Consider the following 9,819-nt stretch of genomic DNA (forward strand, 5'->3'; position numbering starts at 1 on the left):
CCGTATATCACTGTTTACCACACTCATCTTAATTCTTAACTGGCGAATATAAATTTATCTATATTTTTTTTCTTTCTTTGTTTTTTTTTTCTTTTGTTTTCGAGAACACTACAGTGACTTCGCATTGGCACAATTTTTTACGTATTCTCGAAGGAATAATTGTTCCCTGGTAACAAGTTGACAACCACAGAAACAAAATAGCAAACAATAACGAATCAATTCCCTCTGGCCCCTTCCAAGTTCCAACTATTAAATATTCACCAAAATAACCTAGCTACCTCTTCTCTTCAAAACCCATACAAATACAACTATTTCATATTCGTTTTACAGTCGCAAAATTCCAAATTCACCCACTCCATTCTGATTTCAAAATACAGAGAGAGAATCCATATCAGCTGCTCTGCTCTGCGAACCAGAACCTGTAACCTGTAACCTGTATCATGCTGCAGTGAAAAGGCACGAGCTTTACACTATCTTCTTGGCTTTGGTGCTTGAATAGAGAAACCAAAGAGAAGAGAAAAGACAAGTTGAAAAGATTACAATCTTTTACTAAACCCCCTCTCATTTTCTTTTCTTCAATCAAGAAGAGAGATGCCATTCTTTTCTTCATGGTGAAGCCACCTTTTGGGAAATTGGGAAGAAAGAGCGAGATAATAAAAGAGGTACCAAAGAAAAAGCTGAAAGGAGACTAAAAGCTGATTCCTTTCACAGAGAGAGAGAGAGAGAGAGAGACCTGCTAGTTGTGAACTGAGCAGTAGCTTTTCATAGTGCCTTCGTCTCTAAAAAGTTACCATCTTTTACTTTTTGACAGGGGTTTCTTCTTTTGTTTCAAATTTGGGGGTTTTGGTGAAAAGAGTTGTGCTTTTTGAAGCAAAAATCGTTTGTGGGTTTTGAGAGAAAAGGTTAAAAATGGCGGGAGGATCTGCGCCGCCACCAAAGCAAGACGAGTTGCAACCACATCCAGTGAAGGATCAGTTGCCTAATGTCTCCTATTGCATCACTAGCCCTCCTCCTTGGCGTAAGTTTGCTATGCTCTGTTTTTGTTTATTATGCTCTGTTCTTGCTCCTGTTCAGTTATTATTAACTTATCTACCAAAGTAGCAATCAATTGGGTCTCTTTTGTAGAGTTCTCTTAAATTTTGTCATGTACAGTTTTTAGTGATGATTATTGTACAGTTAAAAAAACCATGCAAGGAAATTTGGTTAATCACACTTCTCTGCCTTTTTGCCAAGCTCTGATATGTCACCATCTAATGGACCCATTACAGTTCAAATCTTTTGCAATTATAAATTTATATAAGGATTTTTTATATTGGTTTCAAGCAATCATTAATTTTTATCATTTTAGCTGATTATGTTAACCTGTTAATTTTTTTTTTTTTCATGTAGCCGAGGCAATTCTTCTTGGTTTCCAGCATTTTCTTGTAATGCTCGGCACCACCGTAATAATCCCCACAGCTCTTGTACCTCAAATGGGAGGAGACAATGTAATTCTCCAATTTCATCCTTTTATATATACATATATTCTCCTCCATGGTGTCAATTTATTAGCAAAATGTTTACTTGCCTATTGAATTTAGGATGACAAAGCGAAAGTTGTTCAAACGATTCTGTTCGTATCCGGCATAAACACTCTGTGCCAAACCTTCTTTGGGACCCGCTTACCGGTCGTCATTGGTAGTTCATATACATTTGTGGCCCCCACCATCTCCATTATATTGGCCGGCCGTTACAACAACGAACCGGATCCTCATGAGGTACTCATGGCCTTTCATGAAATTTATACGCATTAAGAGTTTGTTGTGGTACGAGTTTTTGAAACTTATATTCTAGTTTTTGTGTAGAAATTCTTACGGATTATGCGAGGTACTCAAGGTGCCCTACTTGTTGCCTCTACACTACAAATTGTTCTTGGTTTCAGTGGTCTTTGGCGTAATGTGCTCAGGTTGGTACCATGCACATTTCTTCTTATTCATTTTTGTATATATACTAAAATTTATGGACAAAACAGAACATCTCTGCTTCAAATATAAACTTTAGTTCTTTATTTTAATCTTAAATTCAGATATTTAAGCCCGCTATCAGCAGTTCCTCTGGTTGCGTTAGCTGGATTTGGCCTCTATGAACTAGGTTTCCCAGGGGTAAAACTGTCTCGGTCTCTTCATCTATAGTTCAGTTCTTTTTTCTATTTATGAGCATGCATGTGTAATTCTTGATGTACCATTGAACGACAATGTAGGTTGCTAAGTGCGTCGAAATTGGACTTCCCGAGATTATTCTTTTACTAGTATTTTGTCAGGTACATTTTCAAATACTTTTATTGATCCAAACAATTATATTTTTGATGTGTTACTTGATGATTATGTAGCAATAATCCCCTCTCCTCTTTGTCAGTATGTACCGCATGTCATAAACACAGACAAACCCATCTTTGACCGGTTTGCGGTGATATTCACTGTCTCAATTGTGTGGCTTTATGCGTACCTGCTCACTGTTGGTGGGGCCTACAAGCATGCAAGGCCTAAGACTCAGTTACACTGCCGTACTGACAGCTCAGGCCTAGTTGGCGGTTCTCCATGGTACAAGTTTACACAATGCTTTGTTTACAAATTCTTAGTTTTACCTGGTTTATAGTTTAAATGGAAATAGTACATGGCATGAAATCACAGGATAAGGATTCCTTACCCATTTCAATGGGGTGCTCCGACATTTGACGCCGGTGAAGCCTTTGCAATGATGGCCGCTTCCTTTGTTGTTCTTGTCGAGGTTTCCATTTTTTGTATGATATTCTAATTGTTTTCATTTTATCACATGATCCACTTTATTCCGGTTTCATTATTTCCTCTTTTGTTGTTTTCAATAGTCTACTGGTGCATACATTGCCGCTGCAAGGTGTGCAAGTGCTACTATGATACCAGCATCAGTTCTTAGCCGTGGCATTGGTTGGCAAGTATGATTACATTATCTTTATATAATTCTTAATTTCTAGTTATTCTATGTTATTCTTGATTCTTTATACTTGCACTTTTACATCGCATATAGGGAATTGCTCTGCTCTTTGATGGGTTTTGGGGAACCTTAGTTGGATCCACGGTTTCAGTGTAAGCTACTTTTTTTTTTTTTTTGAACTATGCATGATATTTCAAACGTTCAATTGAAATAATCAATTTAGACACTTTACTCTTTTTTTAACTGATACATGTTTTGTCCAGTGAAAATGTCGGGTTATTGACACTGACACGTGTCGGAAGTAGGCGTGTTGTGCAAATTTCGGCAGGGTTCATGTTATTCTTCTCTGTTCTCGGTACGTAAAACCTCCCAAAGTCTGAGTTATATTAGTTCATATAAATGTATGCTAAATTGTTATACCGAATGAAATTCTTTGTTAGCAGTAGTGTTAACTTGTCCTTTTCTTGTTCATAAAAAATAGGGAAATTTGGAGCAGTCTTCGCATCAATTCCACTACCGATATTCGCGGCCCTTTATTGCATCTTCTTTGCATACGTTGGTATGTTGCAGTATAAATCGTGAAATAATTTATTAAGAATGATTTATTATTGCATAAACACTGTATTGTTGGATTTACTGTTAATAACATACATTGTCACTAAACAGGTTCTGTGGGGCTCACTTTTCTACAGTTTTGCAACTTGAACAGTTTCCGAACAAAGTTCATTCTCGGTTTCTCTTTTTTCATGGGATTATCAGTACCACAATATTTTAACGAGTATACTTCCGTGGCCGGATACGGGCCAGTTCATACCGGAGCTAGATGGGTACGTATTAAAACTTCAATCTTGCCTCAGTGTGCGTTCAATTAGATTTCTGATATCTCTGTTTTTTTTTTATTCTTTCTGACAGTTCAATGATATTATTAACGTACCGTTCTCGTCGAAACCATTTGTGGCGGGCTTGTTTGCATATTTTCTGGATACAACCCTTAACAAAGGCGATAATACTACAAGGAAAGATAGAGGATACCACTGGTGGGACAAATTTAGATCTTTCCGGACTGATCCGAGAAGTGAAGAATTCTACTCGCTGCCATTTAATCTCAATAAATTCTTTCCATCTGTTTAAAATTGAAGGGATATGTAATATTTTGTGAGTTTTAATTTTAGTTACTGGGGGGAATTATATATTTGGAGTACTGATGAAATAACTGAGATTTGATATTCCAACTTAGCTGGAAAATGCTTTTGTACATGTGTTAGTAGAAACAATGTTCTAATCAAATTACTACTTTGTTGAAAGAGAGCATCATAATCGTTTTGTTTTGATGTTTTGTTCCATCTGGGGATGCAAAGCAACAAAATAATATTATTGCAAGCTTATTTTTGAGATACGAAGTACTTTCGGATGCACATAATGTGAATTGTTCATTGACCCTGAAAAAAATCAACCTAAAATTTATGAAATATTAACTAGTAGAACTAGGGTGTTCTTAAGCTCACCAAAGTGTTTTGTGAGCTTAATTTCAAAACTCATCAAATTGATTTTAAATGATGAATTTGAACCATTGAAATTCGCCTATCTTACGAGTAATATGTCTACATGTGAAAATTTAAAATATTCAAATTAATTTAGTATAAAATCAAGCGGTCAAAAAGCGTTCAAAAAATGAATGCACTAAAATTAATTTATTAACCTTCTAATTTTGACCAATTGACTTTATACTAAATTAATTCGAATATTTAAAATTTACACATGTAAACGCATCACTCGTAAGGTAGGCGGATTCTAACAGTTCAGATTCGTCATTTAAAACTGATTTGATAGATTTTTGAGTTAAGCTCACCAAACACTTTGGTGAGCTTAAGAACAACCTAGTTCTACTCAATATTAACTGTCAAATGTGTTCCTGATTGATGAATAGATTTGAAAATGAGCACATATAGAAAGCCCAGCCTGTTTTAAGATGTGCTAAAGAAGCCCATAATTTCAAAACATTATAGCAAATGGATCTAAATGCTAAAATGGGATGATAAATCCGGAACGTCTGATCCATATCCTCTGAGGTAACAGAATATTTCCGTTTAGATCTAGACCGTCTGATCAGAATTCGGGTTAACTGATCCGAGGTAGAATGCACAAGGGTCCTTTAATATTCGTGTTGATTCTGATCGGACGGTCCGGATTTAAATAGAAATATTGTGTTACCTCATGTGATATGAATTCAAGCAAATGTACAACAAAAAGATAAAAATATAGCAAATCTGGACCGTGCGTTTTATATCCTCTAAGGTAACAAAGCATTTCCTGTTTAAATTTCAACCGTCCGATCAGAATCCGGGCAAATCTGGCTTGAGGTGGAATGCACGGGCCCTTTAATATTTGTGCGGATTCTGATCGGACGGTCTAGATCTAAATAGAAATATTGTGTTACCTCAGATAATATGAATTCTAGCAAATGTACACCAAGAAGAAAATTGATAGCAAATGGATCTTGATGCCTTTTGCTTCAAATCATGGAGCCTTGACAGTACAATTTTTCTAATTGTAATCAAGCACTAAATATATCTTATAACACTCCATACTTCTGCCCAAACAAATCGTTTAATGGATCATGCCATTCCCTTCCCTTACCAGGAGTCTAAATCCTCTCCCTTATTTATTGGATTGACCTATCTCAAATTAGAACCCGCCATTGCTAAAAAACCCTGGCTGCATGCTTAGGTTAGGTCATCTAATCAAGCTTTTCAAAACATAACAACTCTTCAATTTCTCCTTCAATGCTGTCCACCAACTGTTCGACGAAATGTCACATAGAGACCGGGTCCGTCCTATGGAACATCACCAAATTCGATTTCAAAATGGCCTTCGGAAGTCTCAGGTCTAATGAGTCGTACAGTATGGATTCCTTGATTTTGCAGGGTGAACTGGAAGTTTTCTGTTGTGAGAAATGATGGTCTCAATACTAAACTTTCCAAGGAAAAGAAAATACTCAGCATCAGTTTCTGGACAAACTGCATAAGAAAGGTACAGTTTTATCTGTTGCAAATCTCAACTTTGTTTTCTTCGGGAACAAAATTAAATTTTCTTCATTTTTACAATTTATCTCTATTTATACATAGAAAGTACATATGCATTTGACTAAAAATTCATCTCATTTACTAGACATATTAGAAATTCCATTATTACAACAAGTACATTAATTTTACAGGGGTAAATGAAAACACAAATTTGACTAATTTATATACGGTGAAGTTCAGATCAAGATTAAATTATTGAATCAAAATGATGAAACATCTAGACTTTTCTCCCATTACAAAACATTTTATATGAAAAGGGTACACGAAACTAAATGTGTCACTTCATATGTTTACCAACAAATTTACCACAATCCCAAAGAAGGCTCATTATTAGGGGAACCACAGCTGTAAACACAATAGGCAACCACAAAGCTTCACAATACATTATAAAGGAGAGCACATATCGGAACCATGCTGCAGGTAGATTATGCCTAAGTGTAGCCTCCGGTAGTTTCTTTCGAAACAGTTGCATCAAACCTTGCCTTCGAGATATTACACGAGTAGTGAATCCATAATCTCGGCCAAATCCATCATATTGAAATATGACAGCACCAACAACAATAAGAATTCCGAGCAACTTGTTGACGGGAGATAGGACCACAAAAACTGCAAGTGAAAATGATAAAACAGTGCACCTGGATGCCAAAATAATAAACCATAGAGCTACGGACACGAACTTCTTCTTCAAATGGGGCTTGGATGAAGTTACTCCACGGAATAGGAGTATCATTGTGCTATGAAAGGCCAACATAAAGGCCATGGCATCTGAGACAAGAAATGCACTAAAAGCATATTTGTGTGCTAGAGTAGGTGACCCAGATTTGGAGTGATCGTCAGCTCGATAACCTCCTGGCAAGGCAAATGCAGCAGCGAATGTTGCAGTAGCAATGAGTACAGAGCCTAAACCAATGGTTTGGATTGCATTTGTGAGTTTTTTATTCGCCTTTTCTGCATCTTCTTTTGTAGTATAATTGTCAGTGAACTGGTCCCACCGCCTTGCGCCACAATAAGCTCCTAACATTTCTGTGGACCTCTCTATCCAGAAGTTCACTTTCTGAAATTAATTAATAATGTAAATGAAATGTAAGACAACATTAGAGCATCAAAAATAGGCGACTTTGTTAGGAAAATTAATTAGGAGCATTTATAGTTAAATGTACATTATTCACCTGGAAAGTTGGAGAAATTGCATCGTCATTGAAAGTAGCAATTGCCGAGAGATCCCGGAGAGTTAAGCCCTTCTTGTTAAATATATTTATGGACACTTCCTTGTCTTGCATTAGCTGTTTAATAACGTGTTCATTCCCGGAATCAATTGCTAAATGGAGTGGAGTATTTCCGTCATTGTCTCTAGCATTCTTCATGTTATTATGCTTTGAAATTGTGCGACAAATAAACCAAACTACAGGACGCTGCCCCTCTTTGGCTGCAACATGAAGAAAGTTTCTTCCTGTAGCATCTAGAAGCTCGTCAGAATCAGGGCAATAATCCATGATTGCACTAATTACCCCAACATGGCCCATTTTTGCAGCAACATGCACGGAAAAAAATCCGCAGGAGTCGTAGATGTATGCAAGTGAATGATCATGGTTCAATAAAACTTGGGCGATTTTATCGTAACCGTATGAAGCAGCAAAGTGAAGGGGAGTACTCCCACTGTTATCTGGCATTTTTGCCAGTAACGGCTTCCATTTTAATATCTCTTCAGTCATTTCTAGAGGTAAAAAATTTAAAAGGATTAGTGTATTATTATATATTCACTTATTCACCTATGTTTATGGTAATCATATCTAAGCTTGGTTCCATATTCTGGTCATTCTGATAGATTTCATTACTCATTCTTGCATAAATAATTTAATACATTTCAATGCAGCATTACTTTTGGATTCCATCAGATATGATTGAGATGAACTTCACAAAAGAAATTAATTTGTTAATTTACCTTTGCTCCTCAAAACTGCAGCATGAAGCACAGTTTGCCCATCAGGTCCAGCATAACAAGCTTTAGAGACTTCTATGCCATTCAAACCTTGTGTCATTTTGCGCACCACATCGAGATAACCCGATGTGGTTGCTAAGTAAAATGCCGATATCCCTTGGTGGTCTAGTACACTTGCTAACTCCGGATCAGCAGTAATTAATAAAGACGCCAAAGCTGCGTGGTTATGCCGGGCTGCTTCGTGTAAAGCAGTCTCTCCATCCTTGTTCCGAGCCCTCAGTACTTCCTTCATTGTGTCTTCACCCATTTCGGATGCGGATTCGATAAAGAGCGAAACCATATCCCGGTTTCCGTTCTTTGCAGCACAGTGCAAAGGAGTTTCAAGCACCTTGTTACGAGCAGTTAAAAGAGATTCCTCCCTATGCCAGATTTTTTTTGCGAGACCCAAGAAGTTGGAACTAGCTGCTAGGTGTAGAAGCGAGTTACCCGTGTATGTTACTCCTAGAAGAAAGTCGGGCTCATCTCTTGCAATGCACTGTTTATCTGTATAGATGGTAACCTCAGTTTTGTCATCTTCAAGTCCCAAAAGGCGTGCAAAACGAGATTCGTCACCTTGTCGTGCTGCAATTAGGAACTCGGTATGTATGAATACCCTTTGATGGCTCTCTATAGCTATCATATTTGGTTAAATTCTATGGGAAAAATGTTGCAAGATCTAAAATGGAAATATAACAAAGTTGATAGAAGTTTTTATAAGAATTCTATTCATCTATGTCAAGGGTGTGCTTATGGAGTGAGGATCCTCTAAGTTAACTCAAAGTATATATGTTGGATTAATTGATTTGTACTCAAAGAACAACTTAATAGTATGTAAGACCTAGGAATGCTTTTATTACTTTCTTTATGTATTATACAAAAATGTAACTTATAAGGAGCCAAAACTCATAAAACACTGTATGAAGGTCCTACTCTGATCCGAGCCATAATTTTATGATCATTGTATCAGAATTCTTACTCTGACCTGTTGAGCAATATAATTTCAAAAGTAAAAGGGCGCTCATGCATAAAACTTCCTAGTAACAGTGTCTGGCACAGATTTAATTAGCTTTAAAGACCTGAAGTTCTACTTTGGGTTTTACAATTCACATTCCTTCTATAAGATTCGGCATCTTTCGAACTATTCATGGATACTTGACCTGACCCACTAAATGAAAGATTCTTAGCTCAAACCCAAATAAATTGAATCTTTCTTATATATTAACTAGCAAAAAGCCTCGCATTGCTTCGTCAAGAACAATTGAGATAACTTGTATGTGTTGTTGGTGATATAACAGTAGAGGGGTGCTTCGCTTTGCAAATGGACAGAATCCCCCCTTTAAAAAATGATAGCAAATGGACCTTGATTCCTTTTGCTTCAAATCATGAAGCATTGACAATACAATTTTGCCTAATGAGTCTAATCTCATATCCTGGCTTATAATTTTTTTAATTTAAATATATTTTTAAGATATTAAATGAATGTTATTTCTTCATCAAGGAACGTAACACCGGTTTTTTGCAGGGTACCTAAAAGCACCCTTGAATTTGGGGCCTATTTTAAGCAACACTAAAACAATTACAGATTATAAGCCCATTAGTTTGAGGCAATTATATTTGTTTCGCCAAGCTTCTGGTGGGCTATTGGGCTGATAAAATATATTACTGTCCTCTCAGAGGCGGGGAAGGAAAAATGTAACATAATTAATGTATCTAGTGACTAAAATTAGGAAAAGGTACATAATCAAAGTTACGTGTCGTGAAGTGACTTTATTAAAATAGTGGAGGACAATCGCTACACGAATAGTCACT

The 9,819-nt window shown here is 36.6% G+C and overlaps 2 protein-coding genes across 3 annotated transcripts; one reads left to right on the forward strand and one right to left on the reverse strand.

Annotated features, from left to right (window-relative positions):
• The first annotated feature begins 302 nt into the window (after positions 1-302).
• Positions 303-4,253, forward strand: LOC144575364 (nucleobase-ascorbate transporter 6-like). Of its 2 annotated transcripts, XM_078325467.1 has the most exons (15): positions 554-662; positions 812-1,018; positions 1,390-1,487; positions 1,581-1,757; positions 1,845-1,945; positions 2,066-2,141; positions 2,240-2,299; positions 2,395-2,579; positions 2,670-2,766; positions 2,864-2,950; positions 3,043-3,101; positions 3,213-3,304; positions 3,431-3,508; positions 3,616-3,776; positions 3,862-4,253. In XM_078325467.1, exons 2-15 carry the CDS (start codon positions 910-912, stop codon positions 4,078-4,080), a joined length of 1,599 nt encoding a protein of 532 aa, XP_078181593.1. In that variant the 5' UTR covers positions 554-662; positions 812-909; the 3' UTR covers positions 4,081-4,253. The 2 variants fall into 2 exon arrangements, with proteins under 2 accessions (XP_078181592.1, XP_078181593.1); XM_078325466.1 differs by having other exon boundaries at positions 303-1,018.
• Positions 4,254-5,986: 1,733 nt separating this feature from the next.
• On the reverse strand, positions 5,987-8,827 carry LOC144575675 (protein ACCELERATED CELL DEATH 6-like). Its single transcript, XM_078325892.1, has 3 exons — positions 7,975-8,827; positions 7,202-7,746; positions 5,987-7,086 (listed from the first exon to the last, which is right to left on the reverse strand). The coding sequence occupies exons 1-3, from the start codon at positions 8,648-8,650 to the stop codon at positions 6,310-6,312; spliced, it is 1,998 nt and encodes a 665-aa protein (XP_078182018.1). The 5' UTR covers positions 8,651-8,827; the 3' UTR covers positions 5,987-6,309.
• Positions 8,828-9,819: the final 992 nt, after the last annotated feature.

Source organism: Carex rostrata, chromosome 24 (assembly GCF_964058835.1).
Source record: "Carex rostrata chromosome 24, lpCarRost1.2, whole genome shotgun sequence".
Classification (NCBI taxonomy): domain Eukaryota; kingdom Viridiplantae; phylum Streptophyta; class Magnoliopsida; order Poales; family Cyperaceae; genus Carex; species Carex rostrata.

What these genes read in the sequence shown, in the direction of transcription:
- LOC144575364 (XM_078325466.1), top strand. Translation starts at nt 910, where the DNA reads ATGGCGGGAGGATCTGCGCCGCCACCAAAGCAAGACGAGTTGCAACCA. An exon ending in CTCAAATGGGAGGAGACAAT is followed by an intron (nt 1,488 to 1,580) that starts GTAATTCTCCAA and finishes TATTGAATTTAG; the next exon opens with GATGACAAAGCGAAAGTTGT. An exon ending in TTCATACCGGAGCTAGATGG is followed by an intron (nt 3,777 to 3,861) that starts GTACGTATTAAA and finishes TCTTTCTGACAG; the next exon opens with TTCAATGATATTATTAACGT.
- LOC144575675 (XM_078325892.1), bottom strand. Translation starts at nt 8,650, where the DNA reads ATGATAGCTATAGAGAGCCATCAAAGGGTATTCATACATACCGAGTTC. An exon ending in TGCAGTTTTGAGGAGCAAAG is followed by an intron (nt 7,747 to 7,974) that starts GTAAATTAACAA and finishes TTTTACCTCTAG; the next exon opens with AAATGACTGAAGAGATATTA. An exon ending in CAATTTCTCCAACTTTCCAG is followed by an intron (nt 7,087 to 7,201) that starts GTGAATAATGTA and finishes AATTAATTTCAG; the next exon opens with AAAGTGAACTTCTGGATAGA.